Genomic DNA, 23,184 nt, shown 5'->3' on the forward strand with positions numbered 1-23,184 from the left:
TTGTATTAACAGAATCCTTTTAACTTTATTGAAACTTGATGCAGGTCCAGAATGTTGTCTTATTTGGTAAATAATCTTGTATACTTGAAAAGAATTTCTGTTCTCATGTTCTTTGGAATGTTGTATGAATATCATCAATTGGGTCAAGTTGGTTGATAGTCTTGTTTAGGTCTTCTAGTTCTTTATTTGATTATTTGTCTTTTTGTTCTGTCAACTCTGGACAGATGTGTTATAATCTCTCACTATATTTTCCAGTTTTATTGTTTCTCCCTGCAGTTCTATCAGTTTCTTCACCATGTATTTTAAATCTCTTTTATTAGGTAAATAAATGTTTAAGATTATGTCCTCATGATGATTTGACCCTTGTGTAATCATTAATTGACACCCCTTCTCCTTGCTATAAAATTCTTTGCTTTGAAATCTACTTTTTCAAATGTTGATGTAATCAGTCTAGGTGGTTTTGATTAGTATTAACTTTATATATCTTTTTCTATCATTTTGCTTTTAACTTATTTGTATCTTCATGTTTTTAGTGTTATTATTTTTTTTTTTTGCAGGCTGTATATAGTTTGGTCATTTTTTTTTAATTCAGTTTTATGATTTGTGCAATATAATTAGGATGTTTAGACAGTTTAGATTTTATTATTGATGTGATTGGGTTTAATGCTACCATTACTTTATTTGTTTTCTGCTTATATCATTTATTCATAGTTCCCCTTTTCTCTTTTTTGTTTTCTTACGGAGTATTTTTTTATGATTGCATTTCATCTCATTCGTTGGCTCTTAGCTATAAACTGTATTATTTTTATTTATTGCTTTAAGTTTTATAGTAAATGTCTTTAAATTATCATATTTATCTTCCTTGTATTCTAAGAAGATACTCCCCTTGATCATGACGTGTTATTCTTTTTATATACTAATAGATTATATTTGCTAATATTTTGCATTTATGTTTTTGCGGGAGATGTTTTTCAAGTTTTATTATTATTTTTAATATCTTCATCTGGTTTTTGTATCAGGGAAATGAGATTTGCTAATATTTTTAGGATTTTTGTGTCTACTCTCTTAAGGGATAATGTTTGTAGCCTTATTTTGTTTCGTTTTGGGAAGTGTTCCTTCTTCCATTGTGTAGTATTGGATTATTTCTTTTTTCAATGACAATGAAACTGGGCTTGTAGATTTCTAATTAAGAATGTTTTGAACTACAAATTTGATTTCTTTAATAGTTTTGGATCTATTCAGATGACTCTGTATGAATTATGATAGTTTCTTCTAAGTTGTAGAATTATTCATAGTTTTCCACTGTCTTTTTAATGCCGTGAGGTCTATAGTGGTATCTTCTTTTCACTCCTGATATTGATAATTTGTCTTCTTTATTGTTGGTCTTACTAGAGGTTTATTAATTTAATTTTATTATTTTAAAATTATTTTTATTTTTTTAATTTATCGGGGTGACATTGGTTCATAAAATTATATGGGTTTCAAGTTTACAGTTCTATAATGCATCATCTATATATTGCATTGTGTGTTTACCACCCAAAATCACATCTCCTTCTGTCATCATGCATTGATCCCCTACCATTACATTCTTCCTCCCCACCCCCTTTTCCATCTGGTAATCACTGTTGTCTATGAGGTTTTGTTTATCTTGTTTATTTGTTGCTTTCAGTTTTATGTCTCACATGTCAGTGAAATCATATGGTTTTCAACTTTTTCTGATTTATTTTGCTTAGCATGATTATCTCAAGGTCCATCCATGCTATTGGCAAATGGCAGTATTTCATCTTTTATTATGACTGAGTAATATTCCATTGTATATATGTACCACATCTTCTTTATCTAATCACCTATTGAAGGACACTTCGGTTATTTCCATGTTTTGACCACCATGAATAATGCTACAGTGAACATCAGGGTGCATATATCTTTATGGGTAAATGTTTTCAAATTTTGGGGGTAGATACCCAGAAGAGGAATTGCTTAGTCCTATGGTAATTCTATTGTTAGTATTTTGAGGAACCTCCATGTTGTTTTCCGTAGTGTCTGTGCCAATGTACATTCCCACCGGCAGCATATGAGAGTTCTATGAGAGTTCTTTTTGCCCCACAACTTCTCCAATGCTTGTTATTACTTTTCTCTTTGATGGTAGCCATTCTTACTGGTGTGAGGTGGTATCTCATAGTAGTTTCTATTTGCATTTCCCTAATAGCTAGTGAGGTTGAGCATCTTTTCATATATGTTTGCCATTTCTATGTCTTCTTGGGAGAAGTGGCTTTTCAGATCTTCTGCCCATTTTTTAATTGGATTGTTTGTGGTTTTTTTGGTGTTGCATTGTATGAGTTCTTTATTTTGTTTATCAGCCCCTTATTGGAGACATTGTTTGCAAATATTTTCTCCCATTCAGTTGACTGCCTCTTTGTTTTGATGATGGTTTCTTTTGCTCTGCAGAAGCTTTTTAGTTTAATATAGTGCCATTTATTTATTTTTGTTTTTACTTTCCTTGCCTTTGAGGTCAAATTCATAAAATCCTCTCTTAAGACCAAGGTCTATGAGTTTAGTACCTGTTTTCTTCTGTGCAATTTATTGTTTCACATCTTATATTTAGGTTTTTGATCCATTTTGAGTTAATTTTTGTGTTTGGTGACAAATAGCAGTCTATTTTCATTCTTTTGTCTATGGCTTTTAACTTTTCCAGCACCATTTATAAAAGAGGCTTTTTTTCCCCTCCATTGTATGTTTTTGGCTCTTTTGTCAAAAATTATTTGCCCATATATATACGTGACTTTATTTTGGGGCTCTTAATTCTGTTCCATTGGTCTGTGTGGCTTTTTTTCCTGCCAATACCATGCTATTTTGATTTATCCTTTAAATATGGAGGAGAAATGAAGACCTTTTCAGACATAGAGAAGCTGAGGGAATTTCCCACCACATGACCTGTGTTATAGGAAATAATGAAAGGGGTTATTCTACCTGAAACAAAAAGACAAAAAGTTACAAAACTATGGTAGGATAGACAGAAGCAGGAAGTTGCAACCCTTATTCATAATAGGGTTATAAACACTTAAATGTTACATAATATTTAAAGGAGGTATTAATTTTGCTGATGCTTCCAAAGTCAACTTTTGGTTTGATTGATTTTCTGTTAGTTTTGTTTCCAATTTTATTGATTTCCCATTATGTTTATTAGTTCTCTTCATTGACTTGTTATGGGTTTATTTTGCACTTTTTTTCCGGTTTCTTGAGGCAGTAGCTTTCATTATTGATTTGAGACCTTTCTTTTTTTCTAGTTACACATTTTTTCTTAAAGCATATTTAGTGTTAGTAAATCCTCTCTAACTACTGCCTTAGTTGAATCCCACAGATTTCAATGTTGTATTTCATTTTCATTCAGTTCAATATTAAGAAGAAAATTTCCTCTGAGATCCTTTGTGATCCATTCATTATTTAAGAAGGTATTGCTTAATTTTCAAATGTTTGGAACATTTATAGTTATTTTTTATTATTGATTCTTAGTTTGATTCCATTATGTTTAAAGAACATACTTTGTATGATTTCAGTTCTTTTAAATTTAAAATGTTTGTTTTGTGACTCAGGACATTCTTTGACTTGTTTAATGTTCCATGTTTAATTGAACAGAATGTATATTTTGTTTTTGTTGAGTGGAGCGGTTTGTAGATGTCAATTAAATTCCCTTGGTTTATGGTGGTGTTCATTTTGTCTTTTACTTGCTGGTTTTATCTAGTGCTTCTCTCAGTTATTAAGGGAGGGATATTGACTTATACTTCTGATTAGGTACTGAATGGAAGGTAGGCACTAAATAAAGCACCCAAAATATGTTACTAAAGAGCAAAAAATGAGGTTTTGTATAAATCTGTGCTTTTAGACTACAATGTCATATCAACAGCACCATGGTTAGAAAGTTAGGAGGAAAAACTGTGCCCAGAGGAAAGATAGAAAATACTTTTTCTATCTTTTGGGCGGGGGAGGAGGAGGGGAGTGCGGGGGGCGTTGCTGGGGAATGGTCTCTTGGCAATTTTTTCTTCTTCGTCCTAGCCAAAGCAGAGATACTGTAAGATTTAGGAAAAGAAAACTAATCCCTCTTTTTTTATAGTAAGATTTCCCCCCATCTTGCAATGAGAACCAAAAGAAAAAAGAAGGCTTTTGATGATAAATATCCATGACTTTGAAGAGCAAGAAAGATCTACATGCCTTGAGAAATGCTTTGGAATTGACATATAAAGATTCACCCAGAGGAGTTTAGTTAGGCCTGGGGCTGTTCTGTGTATAGTTTAAGGAGTAATATCAATTGGGATTTGTTAGAAAAGTATACATTTTAACTTTATAGGTTTTTTTGTGTTTGTAATATTGAACTTAATAAGATTATCAGTTGCTTTTTCAAGGCGCATCTTCCTCCATCAAAAAAAAAATGAGGTTAACAACTAATACCTCATTTGTGAAAATAATAACTTTCATGTAGTTCTTGATGGTTTACAAGACATTCTTTATGCATATCATCTTGATGCTGGATTCTTCTCAAGTCATAGAATTGAGTACAATAAAGTTCAGGTATTTTCATTCCTAGTTCAACATTCTTTCTATCATACTTTGCCTTTAAAAGGATATATCTGTTTTCTCTAAAACTTGAGTAGCATTGACTTTAATTAAAATATATTTTTATTGATTTTGAGTGTTCCACTGATCTTATATATTTCATTTTACCTAAAGATAAATTTCAAAAATTGTTAGAAAGGTTTAATAGATTTTCAAATATTGACTTAATCATGAATTTCCTTTTATAGAAATTTGTTATTTAATATCCTTTGATTATTTACCTACTGAGAACTATAAATTCTTTATATGTTTTTAATGGTAATACCATATGTGTTTAATTTACTTCAAAATTTTTCTCTATTCTCTTTTTCTTTTGATTTTATTTTTTCATTAGGAAAAAAATTAGAAATTGTCTATATTAATAGCTCTGAAATTTCTCTTGTAATTCATTTGGTAAGAAATTATTTCCTCCATAGTTGGAAAAGTCTTTAAAAAAATTTTTTTCTATCATTGGTTTTATATTTTGTGAGTACCTTTTATTAACGATTTTTTCTGATCATTTAGTTGTTTCGGTTATTGCATGTTAAAATTGTATAACTTTTAAACCAATGTTATTTGTTCTCTATCCTTTATGTTGTCATTTCTACTTTTGTGCAAATACTGCATTACATCTTTAAAATTTTGCTTTATAATATCATTGTTTTCATTTAAATTATACGTTTTTGAAATTACTGTGCAACTGTACATAAACGTTTTTTAAATGTTTTTTCTTATAAGCATATTTTGTCATCAGATTCAAAATATCTACTTAAATATGATTAAAACATATCAAATATAAAAATAAAACACTTTCTACAGCTAGAATAAGGAAATGAAAATCAAATGTGTATGTAGTTGTCATTGTTGGAGTTTTGTTGGAGTTTCTGACTTTTGCTTTTTTCTCTGTGTGTTCCTTAAGGTTTCTTTAATAAAATATATATGTGTATATATATACAGATGAGCAGAGAGAGAGTGTGTGTAATTAAAACAGTTTTTTAAATCTGTGCTGGACTGAGACCTAGCCATTACAAATAACAAATAAGAATTCTGAGACATTATTATTATTATTGTTATTTTAATACCTTCAGTAAGTGGTGGCTCAGATCTCATTGTTGACTGGGTAAATTAATTCTGTCAATATTATAACCCTGCAGCTTTCCTGTTGTTTGATGTTTTTTTATTGTTGTTGTTAGTTTTGTCTTAATTTAAATTTCTAATGTAGCTCAATATTCTCTACTAACTGTGTTCTTTTGATACGGTAGCACAGAAGATTGATGTACCAGAACAAATTAAAATGCAGTCGTTGCGATAAACCCCCACCTTACAATATGATTTATTTTGATTTAAAGATAAAGTTGTTAAATGGATTCTAAAATAGCAGGTTTCATCTCCAGATTATTATTCATCAGTCTGCCAGATAGCCCTTTATAAATCAGTTTTACATTTTGATATTTGCTTTTGTAAAAGATAGGCTTTAGTGTGAAGTTTATAAATAATCAGGGCTGTGTAGAAGAATCAAATGTGGAACTTTTTAGATAATATAATTGTATGATTGTATTTTGAAAATGGCCTTCAGAAGTAATATATAAGTAAATAATTCAAAATTAAAAAATCAGCACACTGGGAAAATATTCATAACAAATATGATAGGCAAACAGTGAAAATTATTACACAATTAATACAAAGTGATGTAAGAAAAAGATAAAAGAGTTAAAATTAGATTCTCAAGTGATACAGTTAGTAAAAAATAGTTATTTAGCCTCATCATTTAAAAATTCATGTCAGACCACCAATAAGAACATATTTTTTCTAGAAGCATAGAAAATATTCAGACAGTGATAACACCTAGTGCTATCTATGGTTAAGTAACTCCCATAGATTACTGGAAAAAAAATGTATTAAGCAGTATAAACATCTTGAAAAATAGTTTGATAATTTGTATCAATAAATTTACAAATATTGCTTTGATTTAGTAATTCTTTCTTTGATTACTTCCCAAAAAAATAATTCTAGATACTTAAAGTTTTTTAATATAATGATAGAGTAGTTATTTATGACATAATTATTTCATCTTAGGTTGATGGTTAAATAATATTTGGTTCATTTATTTGATGAAATATTGGGTAGCAGTCAAAAATTCGTATTTAAAAGGACTATAACAGGATGGGTAAATGCTTATAATATTAAGTTAATAAAGAAGATATTGTAAATAAATATAATTACAAATAAAAACGAACAAAACAACTCATGGGTGATTAAAAAGGAGGATAAGATTTTAAAGGAATATAGTAGACCTTTACTTTTAAGCACAACCAAGATTTTAAGTATTTTAGGAACATTTGAAGGTTGCTTGAGATTTCTATGAGGCATGTATCTGAATTGTGCTCTTTGCAAAGTCGATGTGTAGGAGGGAGTCACTTTTACTGGTAAGTGTCTGCAGCCAACTGCCCAGTCCCTGTATGTCAGTTTTTGCTTTTTCTGCTTTTTCTCACATAAACATCCAGGAGGAGGATGTATGCTATTTTGGTGTTCCTTGAAAATTTGAAGATTCATAAATTTCTCAGACAAACTCACGTATATTCCAATGATCCACTTAGCAGTTGTGGCCTCTGTGTTGTGTGGTTATGTAATTTACCTCCTTTGGAGTAACTTTTCTGTTTTTCAAAAAAAAATTTTAAGAGCATGATATTTTTAAAAGGAAAAGCCTTTATACGGTTAATAACTCTAGCATTAAACTCTTCTTCATGAGACAGTCTATTCTGTTTTTCCTACATCGTCTCATTTGCCATTAATCTCATCCAGACTTTTCTACTTTTTATCTCTAGAAGTTCAATTTGTGTCTTACTGATATACATGTTTTTATTAACATGTTCAGTCTTTTCTCATTTTGAACATATGAAATACAGTTATAACTTGTAATATCTTTGTTTATAATACTATCAAATCTGTGCCATTGGTTCATATTCATTTAATGAAAACTATGAAAATGCAAAAATACATTTTTAGCATGTGTGAGGTACTAACCTCCAAGTTTAAGAATTAGAGTATTCTAAGCATGTCATGTCATTTATGTCTACTAACTTATTTAAATGTTATTAATGTCTGTATCTCTAAATAATATATTGTTTAATTTTGCTTGTCTTAAACTTACTATCAATAACATCTTGCTGTGTGTATTCTTCTAAAACTAGTTCTTTCTTAATATTATGTTATTGAGAAACTTCAATGGTGATGTGTATACCTGTCATTATTTATTTTTACTCTTCTGTAGTAGTATTGTATTTTTCTTTTCTCCATTTGATGGTCATATTGATTGTTTTCAGCTTTGTTTTGTTTTTAACAATGCTATTATGAGCATTCTTGTATATGTCTTCCTATGCACACATGTAAGAACTTGGAATGGCATATTTTGGTCATAAAAATAGCCATATGAATTCTTATTAGATTACCCCAAATTGATTTCCAAGGTGGTTTTTAATAATTGACAGTGTTCTATTTATAAACACATACACATACATGTGCATACATATACACACATGTCTACAGACATATACATACACAATATCCATATGTATGTATGTATGTACTAGTGCAGTTACATTGTGGTGAATATCTTCCCACCAAATGTATTCAATTTTTTCTTTTTAAAGATTACTTATTCCTGAAGCAGAATCATTGATTTAGAGGATATGGATTTTTTAAAATTAGACTAGCCACCTTATTTTAATTTTTATATTATCTTTTTAACTTGTCACTCTTTTATTTAATTTAGTTTTATTTGTTTTGAAAGTTATGTATCTATAACATACTCAAATCTACAAGGTTTGTTATTAAAAAGTAGCAGTTGCGTGCATGCCCTCTTCTCTGACCCATTTATTTTTCCTCAGAGGCAACCAAATCAATATTTTTGCCAATTCTTTTGGTAGTCACCTCCATATCTCTAAATAACCTGCCTATATTTCCACTTTTAGGTTTTTAACTTCTTTGACTTCCCATTGTGAAGCATGGAGATTTAGCCTCCTTCATTTCTTCCAACTTCTAGCACCATCTCAATTTCCCAAACATGTACTCTTCCTTCATCTCTTTTCCCCAAATAAATTTTTTAGTGCTAACATTATGGAAAGTAAATAAATAGCTGATTCATTTAGTATACTATAATTACTCTTCTTTTTTGTTTTCTTTTAAACAAAGGAGGATGCTAGTAAAAGAAGAGGCAATGAGGATTTTGCAGTTGATACAGAGGATTTGTATTGTAAAATGGAGAGATAATGTTAGTCAACATGAAGGCATAGATTCCATGAATGGGAGAGAAATGTGATGAGAATGTTTATTCTGGTAGTCATGTGTAGTATTGATTAGAACAGTGAAAGAACATTAAAATGACTGGCATGTATTTTAGTAGTAAATAATTTTTATGTATTGACGTATTGGTTTAGTTTGAAGACTAAAATAATAAACAGAAATGGTTAATTCCAGGAAAAAATACAAGAACCAGTCATTTAGATCCAGTGACTGTTTGTGGGCAAAGTATATGAAGTTTGTTCTAAGGTTTTTAGTTTGAGACCATATAATGATAATGGAGAAAAGCAATTCATTTTTTAGTATCTTAAATTTCAATGTATTGTTGAATACATTTGACAAAAAATTCATTATGTTTGTATTACCCATCCTCTTTATACCTGTGTCAGTTCTTTTGATTGAATTACTTTTCTTTTATTAGATTAAAATTTTCTCATCTTACATAAACAAAGAGGTGAGCAATATAGTTTGACTGTATTACTATTGACCTCCCTCTTTCTGTCCATCAATATTTGTTTATATTTAGGTGCACCTATCTAAATGTTTATAAAGGTTATATCCTCTTGTTGGATTGATTTCTTTATCATTATGAAATGTCCCTCTTTGTCTCTTATACAGCCTTTGTTTTAAGTATTTTGTCTGGTATAAGTGTTGCTACCTCAGCTTTTTTTTTTCCTCCCATTCCCGTTTCCATTTCCATGAAATATGTTTTTTGTCTCTTTACTTTTAGTTTCTGTGTGTCCTTTGATCTGAAGTGGATCTCTTGTGGGCAGCATACGTAAAGGTTTTGTTTTCTTATCCATTCAGCCACCCTATATCTTCTGATTGGAGCATTAAATTCATTTATATTTAAACTAATTGTTGCTAGGTATGTAGTTATCATCATTTTATTATTTATATTTTTGATTGCTTTTTCTTCTTTTCCTTAGAGAAATCCCTTCAACATTTCTTGTAATACTGGTTTGGTGGTAATGAACGGTGGTGATGAACTCCTTTTGCTTTTTCTTGTCTGAGAAGAACTTTATCTGTCCTTCAATTCTAAATTATGGCTTTGCTGGGTAGGATAATCTTGGTTGTAAGTCTTTTTCATCATTTTGACTATTTCGTGCCAGTCTCTTCTGGCCTGCAAAGTTTCTGTTGAGAAATCAGCTTATGCGAGCTCCTTTGTAGGTAACTGCTTTTTTCTTGCTGCTTTTCAGATCCTCTCTTTGTCTTTAACCTTTGGCATTTTAATTATGATGCGTTTTGGTGTAGTTTTGTTTGGGTTCATCTTGTTTGGGACTCTCCTCACTTTCTGGACTTGTATGTCTGTTTCCTTCCTCAGGTTAGGGAAATTTTTTGTCATTTTTTCAAATTAGTTCTCAAACTCTTGCTCTCTCTCTCTTCTTTTTCTGGTATCCTATTTATATGAAGTAATTGTTGATAGATATGTAGTTATTGTCATATTATTATTTATATTTTTTTATCTTTTTTTTCCTTTTTCTTCTTCTTCTTAAAGAAATCCCTCTAACATTTCTTGTAATACTGGTTTGGTGGTGATGAACTCCTTTTGCTTTTTCTTGTCTGAGAAGAACTTTATCTGTCCTTCAATTCTAAATTATGGCTTTGCTGGGTAGGATAATCTTGGTTGTAAGTCTTTTTCATCATTTTGACTATTTCGTGCCAGTCTCTTCTGGCCTGCAAAGTTTCTGTTGACTCTTTGTCTCTTATACAGCCTTTGTTTTAAGTATTTTGTCTGGTATAAGTGTTGCTACCTCAGCTTTTTTTTTTCCTCCCATTCCCGTTTCCATTTCCATGAAATATGTTTTTTGTCTCTTTACTTTTAGTTTCTGTGTGTCCTTTGATCTGAAGTGGATCTCTTGTGGGCAGCACATGTATGGGTCTTGTTTTCTTATCCATTCATTCATTCTATCTTGATTGGAGCATTTAATCTATTTATATTTGAAGTAATTGTTGATAGATATGTAGTTATTGTCATATTATTATTTATATTTTTTTATCTTTTTTTTCCTTTTTCTTCTTCTTCTTAAAGAAATCCCTCTAACATTTCTTGTAATACTGGTTTGGTGGTGATGAACTCCTTTTGCTTTTTCTTGTCTGAGAAGAACTTTATCTGTCCTTCAATTCTAAATTATGGCTTTGCTGGGTAGGATAATCTTGGTTGTAAGTCTTTTTCATCATTTTGACTATTTCGTGCCCTGACTATTTCGTGCCAGTCTCTTCTGGCCTGCAAAGTTTCTGTTGAGAAATCAGCTTATGCGAGCTCCTTTGTAGGTAACTGCTTTTTTCTTGCTGCTTTTCAGATCCTCTCTTTGTCTTTAACCTTTGGCATTTTAATTATGATGCGTTTTGGTGTAGTTTTGTTTGGGTTCATCTTGTTTGGGACTCTCCTCACTTTCTGGACTTGTATGTCTGTTTCCTTCCTCAGGTTAGGGAAATTTTTTGTCATTTTTTCAAATTAGTTCTCAAACTCTTGCTCTCTCTCTCTTCTTTTTCTGGTATCCTATGATGCGAATGTTGTTATGCTTGATGCTGTCCCAGAGGTCCCTTAAACCTCTTTTATTTGTTGTTGTTGTTTTTTATTGGGTGTTTTCTGCTATCTTCTCATCCAAATCGCTGATTTGATCTGCTTCACCTCATCGTTGAATCTCTCTAATGTATTCTTCATTTCAGTTCTTATATTTTTTATTTGTCATTTTTTTATGTTTCCTATCTACTTTTTTATGTTTCCTATGTCTTTATTGACGTTTTCACTGAGATAATCTGTTCTTCACATAAGTTCATTGAACAGCCTTGCAACCAGTGTTTTTAACTCCGCATCTGATAGATTGCTTGCCACTTCATTTAGTTCTTTTTCTGGAGTTTTTTCCTGTTATTTTATTTGGGATATGTTACTTTTTCTCCTCATTTTATTTATATTTGAATGTTTCCTATGTCTTTATTGACGTTTTCACTGAGATAATCTGTTCTTCACATAAGTTCATTGAACAGCCTTGCAACCAGTGTTTTTAACTCCGCATCTGATAGATTGCTTGCCACTTCATTTAGTTCTTTTTCTGGAGTTTTTTCCTGTTATTTTATTTGGGATATGTTACTTTTTCTCCTCATTTTGACTTCCTTCTTGTGTTTGTTTCTATGTATTTGGTAGATAACGTTACACCTCCTACTCTTGGCAGAGTGACCTTACATAGTAGTTCTTCTATGGGGCCCAGTGGCACACTCTTACTCTTCACCTGAGCCGTGTGCTCCAGGGCTGTCCCTTATGTGGGTTGTATGCTCTCTCATGTCAGAGTTGAGCCTTGATTGCTGTTGACACATCAATGGGTGGAACTGACCCTCATATTGACTGGCTGTGAGGATTGGCTGTGACTACAGCAGACAAGCTGTTGTGTTGTTGTGTGGGGGCTGTTTTCACTGCACAGGATTTGCTTTAGTGGGGTTTTGGTGCCTGCCAAGTCCATCCTTTGGGTGTGGTGTTTGTGGCGCTAGTTGGATAGTACTCTAGTTTGGTCAAAAGCCGGCTACTAGGTTTATTGGTTTGGGGGCATTTTGGGTGGGGTCCTGTGCTGGCCAAACTCAGCCACTGCCTGAGTCTGGCCAGGTACTCCCTGTTAGGAACTACAAAGTGATCTGTAGTTGGTAGCTGCCTGTGCTGGGCTTGGAGGCGCCTGGGAGTGGTTATGCTGTGAGCCAAGGCCAGCTGCCACCAGTGCCAGCCTTTGGGCCACTTATCAAGAGGTACAAGGCATGTGGGGTGACTCTCTGCTACTTGTTTGTTGTTTATGGACCTTTGACATTTTAGGAAAGTCTGCAGCTGGGCCTGCCTGCTGCTTGTGTGGATTAGCCTCTGAAAGAGGTTTGGGCTGGCATGTGAATTGGGTCCGGAAGGTTCTCAAAATCAACAGTGTGGGGTGAGAGTAGTTTAGTCAAGTTAATGGAGACTCAGATATGGTGCCAGCCTATGCCTGCAGGCTGTGTTGGGGGAGGACTGAACTAAGAAACAATGGCACTTACCCTTCCATTCCTTGTCCTGAAACTAGACAATTTAATTTCTCCCTGTATGTCCCTGGTACTTTCACATTGCTGTCCCTTTTCTGGAGCTTAGGGTAAGAGTTTGGGATCAAGTGAATCTGTGGTCAGGCCCTTTAAGAGAAGATGCTTGGGTCTGCAGCAGCCCTCTGTCTCAACTGAACTGAGTCCCTACTGATTTTCACAGCCAGGTGTTGTGGGGACTCTTCTTTCTGGCACTGGCGCTCTGGGCTGGGGAGCCTGGTTTGGGGTTGGGACCCCTTGCTCCTCAGTGGGAACCTCCGCACTTGAGATATCCCTCCTGATTCTTGACACGTATGTGTGTGGGGCTAACCTGTTTTGTGTCTTTGTAGGGCATAAATTGTTGGCATGTTACAGATGAAAAATTTGAGGCCCAGTGAGGCTGTGGTCACCTAGGGAGTAAATTATGAGACAGAATTTAGGCCCAAATGATTTATAGGCATTTTCAATAATCTTTCCACTGTGGTAAGGCAAATATCCCTTTAGATATACACATTTTAAAAAATGCTCATAGTTGAAGTAAAGTTAGCAGTAACCACTCTTCAACTGCCCTTTACGTCATTTCCTTTTGTCTTTCTGTGTAGAACTAACTATACTGTTAATGTTCAATCAGTAGATATTTGAGTCCTGCTTAGTGGTTAGCATTGTGTACTGCATGCTTTAATGTAATTTCACCTAAGTAGTACATTGTGACTCCGTTTAAGTAAGATACGATAATATATAAGTGTTGGGGATATATTCTTATAAGACTTAAAGTTTAAAAATGAATTCTAATAGAATACAGTGAAAAATGTTTGATATTCTGTTCAGTTACAGGAAGACAAAATAAACTTCCATCTAAAGCAATTTTGTTTTTTAGAAAAAATTTATTTTGTTAAAATAGAAAATGTGTTTTAGAACGGTGTCTCAAGCCGCTTAATGAAAACTTGACCTTTATTGGTAGCATTTTAGTTACCTTGTATATGTCTAAGGTTAAGCCAAAAAATTAAACAAATTTCTCAATCTCTACATTAGCAGAGACTACTGTTGTTAACATTTTGTTTAATATCTTTTCATACTTCTTGTATGTATAGAATTTTATAGAGTATATATAATTCTATAGAGTTTATAGAGTTAATTTTGTGTAATTTTTTTCATTTAGTAATATCATGAAAATTTTTCAGTGTAAATAACTGTTAGATCTGCATGATCATGTAAACTGGCATCATGCTAAGACTTTTTGCATAATTTATTAATAATTCTCCAAATGTTGGACATCTATTTCAAATGTTTTGTTATAGGACAACTTGTTAAAGCTGTCTTGCAACTTGAGAAATTTCTGAGGTTATCAGGATATTTATTTACATTAAAATAAATTTGCCACTACTTTTTATGTGATCTATTGACATTACTATGAATTTATAATCATCATAATTTTCACTCTTGCTTTACCAATTCTATCTCATTTGGAACATTTTGCTTAGGAATAAAGTTATTTAATTGAGTAGAAAATAAATACCTGAAAATAAATAATTGAGTGACTATTTTTAAAAATACAGATTTTGGAAGAAAATAGTGTTCAACAGCAAATGTTTAGTATTTTCAAGAAATTAGACAAGATGCTTTGATACCTTGATATTTATTCAGTACTGAAATATTTAAATGTGTGTGTATCTGTGTTTTTTAAATAGATTACCTTTCTCAAGGAATAGATCTTTCTGGAATAGAAGTAATTGAAAACGATCTACTTTTTATTGCAAGAGCTCGACTTGAAGTGGAAAATCAAGCTAAGCGCCTGCTGGAGCAGGGTGTGGAGACTCAGGTAATAAAAAATTGCCTTTTTAATGTAAATATTATGTCATATACAGATAACATTTGACTTTGAATTTACAAAAGTAATATATGTTTTCACTTTATCACTGAGGATCTGTGTCTATAATTTGAATTGGGGAGTAGGGCATAAAGTAAGTACAGGGGAAATTTAGTGCAATTTATTTAATTTTAAAAATAGATTATTTCTAAAATTTCTAATATATAATGTATATAATATGAAATATATTTTTATATGATGTGTATATGTAAATAGATAGTTATTACCTGTTGAGTATGCCTACTTTGTCCAAGGAACTGTTACTCATTTAAACCTTTCAGCAATCCAGTAAGATTGGTATTATATTCTCATTTAACAAATGGGGAAACCGAGAGCTTAAATAATTTGTCGAAGATCACACAGCTAGTAAATGATATAGTTTGGATCAAAACATTAACCATTCTAAATCCAGAACTTTGTGCCCTTAATAATCACTATGCCGTAATTAAAAAAAAAAAAAATTGACTTGAGATTTCACCTAGGGTATCATTTTCCTGATGCTTAATTTTTGGAATTAGAAGAAACCCAAAGATACCCATATAGTAGAATCAACAAACTAGATGTAAACTCAGTTCTGCATTTGTATTGCATCCAGATGTTTTCTCTATTTATAGTGGATCCATATACATCCAAAGACAATTATTAATATCCATATCCATATCCTTTAAACCACTTATTTCATTTTGTGCATTTGTATTGGACAAAAATAATTTTATAAATACTCATTCCTTTACGTAGTCTCTAAATCAGAAAAGTATTTATTTGACTTCTGATTTTTAGTTGTTGTAATTTTTAAAATATAACCGAATGTCAGTTATTGTTTTAAATAATCTTTAAGTTATTTAAAAAGTTAACAAATCATAGACATATAAATAGAATGAAATACCACAATGTGAACATATCTGTGAAATCAAAACCGGGGTCCAGAAATAGGACATTACCAGCACTCCTGGAGTCTCTTCATTGTCTCACAATCACTACTTTCTTCTTTTCCAAAGGTAACTATTATCTCAACTTGTAAAACTAGAGATTAGTTTTATTTGCTGCCAGTTATATCTTAACTTTAGGTATTACTACGAAGATAAAATGCTATAACATTAAAAACATAAGATACTTGTCTACATCAAATGAGAGAAGATACCTTCTTCTCAAAGAAATATTCAAGGGATTACACATTAAATTTTAATTATAATGAATATTTCTATAGAAAATTGATATCAGCCCAGCTCATTTAGTTGCAAGAAAGATAGTAATTAACATTTCATATAGTGCAATATCACAATCCTTTTGTATTCATGTAATGGCCATATTATCACTACATCAGAGATTTAAAGCTTTATGCATATAACCTTTGAAAATTTTTACTCATAAAGTGTTTATTGCTGCATATCTATGTATATGTATACATATATCTTTAATTTATCCAAGGCTTAATATTTTACTATGTTTTTGTTGTAGGACTGAACTGAAAATGGTAGAAAGGAAACAATACCAAAGTTTGTAGAACTATAACATTATTTATCATAGTGATTGGTGGTTTTAACATGTCCCAAAGGAATGGTTAGTTTTAAAGGCTTTTTTTTTTTTTTTAATAGTCTCGTATTTAAAATGGGAAAGTACGTTTTAGAATAGTTCCTAAGTAAACTTCTAGATATGTTATTGTTTTGTGTACATTTTAATGGTTGTCAAATTTCACTTTACTTCAGTTTTTAAATCATATTAAAATTAAAGCAGAACTGATAAACTTTTAGAAGATTAATATTTCTTAATATTGGTAGTTATATATTCAGATTATATAAAGTTAATCAAAAGATTATTAAAGTAAATGACTTGTTTAGCCAGTGGCCTGCATCTAATCAATGAGATTAAGTGAGGAAGATGAAGAAGAAATATAAGAATATTGTGTGTCTACAAAGAAGGAAACAATATAAAGAAATTAATCGTGTGTCTAGATATGGAATGACTCCTGTGGATTTTAGAATAACAGGAACTAGGGAGCTGTAATTTTGTTGTATATCTCAGTGCGGTTTGGAGGAGAGTAGATTCTGCTCTGTGTACGGAATAGTTCTGTAAGGCTGTATGGATTATATTATAGCTTGTTGACATTAGCCATTAATATTTAATTAATTTGTCTTGTTTAGATCCCATAAGTGTAAAATAACTTTCTGAGTGTAATTTGGCTTCCTGCCTAATTTTCCTAAAGGGAGGAAATGTACTGATCTGCCAATATTAACATTCTGGTTCATTTCACAAATTTTATAATATTTGTTAAGTGTAAATTGATATTCCTGTTTATAACATCATTTGCTTTCAAACTTAGTCATATGTGTCTATCTTCTTTGGACTTTGATTCTCTGGGTTATTTTCACAAAGTCAGGCTTCTTGCTTTGCAGACTGAGAAGATTAAACCTTTATCAGTAATGATGTCACTGAGTTAATGCTTCTTGGGAAGCAGGGTGTCTTAGCTGAATGAGCTTGTGTTTTGAAGCCTCCTTCCTTTTCCTTTCACAAAAAAAGCAAGACAAAGGTGTCACCCAGCTGTGTCAGCAGGCACTTTAGGAATTAAGAATGAAACTAGCCTTTATTGAATGCTTGTTCTTTGCCAGGATTTGTGTTATTCACTGTATATTTGTTATGTCAATTGCAGTAAGAAATATGTGAGGAAGATATAATTATCCACCTTTTATAGTTAAGGAAACAAAGGCCTGGAGGTTAGGAAATTAGCTGAAGATTACACAGCTAGCAAGTGGTAGCTTTCCTCCTTTCTTTATAAGAACAAGCAGTTTATTCTAATTTTGTTAAATAATTACATTTTAACTTATTTGGCAATTTGTGAAGCAATTTATATTGAAAAAGGAGTTTTTATAGCATAAACATTTCTTTGGGAAGTCTCCATTTGATGACTCATTCTTCGGGATTCTTCAGAATACTAGTTTATCAGTATTCCTTAGAAGTTTATCTTTCTCTGGCCAACTTTTTTTTCCCATTACATACAATTACAATTTTAGACTTTCTCCATTTTCCATCAACTTTCCCCTCTTGACCCACACCTGATTTTACTTTGAGCAGATGCCCTTAATTTCTACTTCATAGAGGCACCTCTTTACTACTTGTGCTCCAGATCTCATTTTCTTAGGAACCTTATCTTGCTGATATTTGCATCTCATTTATATCTTTATCTTTTTTCTTTTACTCTTTTTCATTCTCATTAGCATTTAGACATGCATATTTTATGCCACTCTCCTTTGTGGTCTCTGCTTTTCAGTCACAGAGGCTTTCTTTTAATTTTTCTCATGCCCGTTTTCCTTCCTCCTTTTGGTTTTTCTTTATCTTTTTATGCCTGGGAATACTCTTTCTACTTCTCATTAAAACAGATGTTATTTTTTTTCCTCAAATTATATTCTCCCATTTATCAGAAATCATTGAAATAGTTAAATATATTATTAATATTTATCATAAATATAGACTAAAAAATTACATTTTAATTTTGAAGTATTATTGCATTCATGAAATATTACACAATTAAGTAGCTTTATAGGCTCATAACCTAAATAGAGATGTTCAATAAATGAGGAACTTTTTACACACTATTACTTGCATTTACTATTCAACTTCCAAAAAAAATTCAACTGACATTAATTTGGTTTCTCAAAAATGTTAGTGATCTTCTTTTATTGAGTTTGTAGTTGATGGCCATCATTTTCAATATCAGCTAATCGTAAAACTTTATTAAAAGAAAGTACAATTTCTTTTTTTAGCATTTTTTCCAAAACCAAATTTTTTATTAAATGCGGATAACTTCTCTTTGATTGTTATTGTTTTTTCCTAATTGATTACTTAAATGTACTGTATTCACTTGTAGGTTTTTAAAATTTTTATTAAGTTTATTAGGTGACATTGGTTGATAAAATTATATAGGTTTCAAGTGTACAATTCTATAATACATCATCTGTATATTGCATTGTATGTTTACCACCCAAAGTCAAATCTCCTTCTGTCACCATATATTAGACCCCCCCTCTTTACCCTTTTCTATTGCCCTCCCACCCCTGTTTCCTTCTGGTCACTGCCAAATTGTTGTCTGTGTCTATGAGTTTTTTTTTGTCCTGTTTGTTTGTTGTTTTTAGTTTTATATCCCGCAAATAATGAAATCAAATGGTTCCTGACTTTTTCCATCTAACTTGTTTCACTTAGCATGATAGCTTTGAGATCCATCCATGTTGTTGCAAATGGCAGTATTTCATCTTTTATTATGTATGTACCACATTGTCTTTATCCAGTCATCTATCGAAAGATGTTTTGGCCACTGTGAACAATGCTACAAATAATATAGGGGTACATATATCTTTACAAATAAATGTTTTCAAGTATTTGGGTAGATACCCAGAAGAAGGATTGTTGGGTCTTATGGTAATGCTATTCTTAATATTTTGAGGTACCTCCATACTGTTTTCCATAGTGGCTGTACCAGTTTACATTCCCATCAGCAGTGAGTGTATGAGGGTTCCTTTTTCCCCACAACATCTCCAACACTTGTTATTACTTTTCTTGTTGATGATAGCCATTCTAATAGGCATTAGATGGTATCTCATTGGGGTTTTGATTTGCATTTCCCTAATAGCTAGTGAGGTTGAGCATCTTTTCATATATCTGTTTGCCATTTGTATGTCTTCTTGGGAGAAGTGTCTATTCAGGTCCTCTGCCCAGTTTTTAATTGGATTTGTTGTTTGTTGTTGTTGTTGTAGTTGAGTTATATGAATTCTCTATATATTTTGGATATTAAGCCCTTCTTAGAGGTGTTATTTACAAACATCTCCATTCGGTTGGTTGCCTTTTAGTTTTATTTAATTTTTATTTTTTAATTACAGTTGATATTCAATATTATATTAGTTCAGGTGTACAGCATAGTAGTTAGACATTTATATAATTTACAAAGTGATCCCTCTAATTAGTCTAGTACCCATCTGGCACCATACAAAGTTATTAAATTATTATTGACTATATTACCTATGCTGTACTTTACATCTCCATGACTGTTTTATAACTACTAATTTGTACTTCTTAATCCCTTCACCTTTTTTTAATTAATAATAATTTTTTATTTATCAGCTATAATTGACATATAATACTATATTAGTTTCAGATGTACAGCATAATAATTAGACATCTGTATAACTCACAGAGTGATCACCCTGATAAATCTAATACCCCTCTGACATTACACAGTTGTTACAATATTATTGGTTATATTCCTTACGCTATACTTTCTATCTCCATGACTATTTTCTAACTACCAAATTGTACTTCTTAATCTCTTCCCCCTTTTCACTGACCCCTAACTCCCTTCCTATCACATGACCCTCAAAATGTTCTCTGTATCTATGAGAGGTTTTTTTTTGTTTATTTTGTTCTTTAGATTCCACAAATATGTGTAATCATATGTCATCCTCTATTTGACTTACTGCATTCAGCACAATACCCTCTATGTCCATCATGAAATATCTTTTTCTATCCCATTACTTTTAGTCTGTGTGTCTTTTAATCTGAAGGGAGTCTCTTGTAGGCAGCATATGTAAGGATTTTGTTTTCTTGTTCATTCAGCTATTTGATTGGAGTATTTAATTCTTTTTTCATTTGAAATATTCATTGATAGATATGTAGTTATTGCCATTCTTTATTTAGACTTTTGCTTCCTACTTTTTTTCTTCTTCTTAAAGAAGTCCCTCTAACATTTCTTATAATACTGGCTTGGTGGTGATGAACTCCTTTACCTTTTTCTTTTCAGGGAAGCTCTTTATCTGTTCTTCAATTCTAAATGTTAACTTCGCAAGGTAAAGTAATCTTGGTTGTAGGTCCTGGGTTTTCAGCACTTTGAATATTTTGTGCTAAGTCTTTCTGGCCTGTAAAGTTTCTGTTGAGAAATCGGCTGACAATCTTACGGACATTTCCTTGTATGTAACTAATTGCTTTTCTCTTGCTGTTTTTAAGATTCTCTCTTTGCATTTTCCCTTTGACATTTTAATTATGATGTGTCTTATTGTGCGCTTCTTGGGGTTCATCTTCTTTGGAACTCTCTGAACTTACTGGGGTTATATGTCTATTTCCCTTGCCAGGTTAGGGAAGTTTACCATCATTATTTCTTCAAGTAGGTTTTTAATTCCTTGCGCTCTCTTTTCTCCTAAATCACAGGAAGTGGCTTGGGTGGGCCCAGAAGTTGGGAGAGGCAGAGTCTCAAGGAATCCCCTAGGTAGAGTGACTTGTGTTATCCAGGTTGATGGAGCCTATGTCTGCAGGCTGGGTGTATGTGTGTGGGGTGTTCAACAAAGGAACAATGGCTTCTGCCTACACCTCTGTCCAGGAGCAGGCAGCCCTTCCAGCCCTTGCCCTGAAGCTTGAGAGCTCAGCATATGTTCCTGTTGCCCCTTAAGCTACTGTTACAGCAGTGGAGCTCAGAGTGAGTGAGTCAGTCAGAGAGTAAAGCTGGGCGTGGGCCCTTTAAGAGGAAGATCTCAGCTTCCCGCAGGCTCTGGTTCAGTCAGCCCCAACCTCTGCTGGTTTTCACAGCCAGAGGTTGTAGGGACTTCTCTTCTTGGCACTGGAACCCTGAGCTGGGGAGCCCAGTGTGCATCCAGGAACCCTCGCTCCTCAGGTGGGTGAGGTGGCTCTGTAGCCAAGATAGCCCTCTTGATTCTCCATCCCGACACTTGGGGACACCAGGCTGTTCTGTGTCTCTGCCCCTCTTACTGTTTTGAGGAGACCTATTATTTGAGGTGACCTGGTTGTAGGGCTTCTCTTCAGCGAGACCTTCGGCAACTCCATGTACTGGTTGCCCTGTAATATTATAATTTTGGTGTAGTTGCTAGAGGAGGCCTGCGCAGCCTCTACCTTCTACGCCATCTTGAATACTCTCCCCTCACCTTTTAGTTTTGATGATTTCTTTTGATGTGTAGAAGCTTTGTAAATAGCTTTGTAGTATTACAAAGTCTCTACTACATGTATTTCAAAATTTCTGTTTTCAAAGACACAAACTAAATGACTACTTAGATACCAAGGAACTGTTGTTTCTTCCTATATAAAAAATATATAACTTCTGACCTCACAAAAGCTGTATTATTTCTATTTGGAAAAGATTACCACTTTCTTTACAAAAACTTTGATAGGCTTGAGGACTTATAGGACATCTCTGGTGAAGCATACCATATCACTCTATTAGGAAAAACCATCTTCAAGTAAGTTGGCAATCTTTGTCACCAACATGGGGCTTCATCTGCAGCTCATCCTTGACTCCTATTTCTTTCTTTCTCTCTCTTTCCTACTGATCTTTAGAATCTTGCACTGACAGAAGCCAGACAAAGAGAACCTTATGGTATTTTCAAGATTGCAGCATATTCCATTACCTCAAGCTCTAACTAGCTTTTAAAAATAGGTGGTAGAGATTTTGATCTGGACAAGTTCCTGCATCACCATAGATACCAGGCCCCCACAGTGAAATGATGACATATTAATTAGAAAGATGGCTTTAACTTGTGAGTTATAAGCTTTTCCAATAAACAAGTGCAGGACTTTCTAGAGGTTTCAGTATTGAGGAAGATGATGTATTTACTTGTCTTCAAAAGCCATCAGGGAGAGGGTCTATGTACTCAGTTCTTTCAGATCTCAGTACCCTGACATAGTCTCTCCTGCAGTAAACGTTGCCAGTGCTAGAAAGTAAACATCCATGAATCTACCTTTTCCTGAAGGCAGAAAAATAAAACCTCCTTGGTCAAGCCCATGGTCTTCGTGCTTATCAGTTGTCAGCTAAAAGTACCATAGAAGTATGATCTAGACAGTCTTTCTAAGATGACAATATAGAATTTAAGTTGAGCAGGTAAATATCTGCAAAGCATACAGTCAGTGATTATGATGTTATGAACCCTTTTTACTTCTGTAGTTAAATTTTCTCAGTTGTTTGTAGCACAGAGATGATACCAATTCAAATGAATTGTGTTGAAGAAGTTAAACATCTTCTTAAGCTTCAAAAAGAACTTTCTGGCAAAGGTGAACACATTGATTCCTTCTGTAGTTAATTATGGTAGTTCAGCATGCAGCAATTCTTTTGTGATCTCTTTCTTCTCCATGGGCCCAACTAACACTAATAATATACTCAATGTCAGTTGATTTTTTAAGCTGAATATCCGCTTTAAGAAGTCTGCCTTTTCTATCTTTAGCTGCTAGGAGTTTTCCTGGCTGGTTTCATGAATTCTAAAACAGGTCTCATAATTTGAATCTACAAAATTTCTTTTGTAGATTCAAATTTTGTATGTTTGGTTCTGATGTTTTTGCCACTTATTAGATAAAAAATTCAATAATTTTCAACCCTTGTAGGAACCATTTTTCTTGTCCCACAATAAACAATT

General features: G+C 32.6%; 1 protein-coding gene across 2 annotated transcripts in view; it reads left to right on the plus strand.

Annotated features, from left to right (window-relative positions):
* COG5 (component of oligomeric golgi complex 5) overlaps nucleotides 1–23,184 on the plus strand; it is a 290,965-nt gene that overhangs the window by 120,858 nt on the left and 146,923 nt on the right. For both annotated transcript variants that reach the window (XM_015599504.2, XM_006925364.3), the window contains exon 7: nucleotides 14,610–14,740. In XM_015599504.2, the coding sequence (XP_015454990.1) occupies nucleotides 14,610–14,740 (131 nt within the window). The remainder of the gene's footprint in view (nucleotides 1–14,609; nucleotides 14,741–23,184) is intronic.

The sequence above is a fragment of the Pteropus alecto genome, unplaced genomic scaffold (genome assembly GCF_000325575.1).
Source record: "Pteropus alecto unplaced genomic scaffold, ASM32557v1 scaffold109, whole genome shotgun sequence".
NCBI lineage: Eukaryota > Metazoa > Chordata > Mammalia > Chiroptera > Pteropodidae > Pteropus > Pteropus alecto.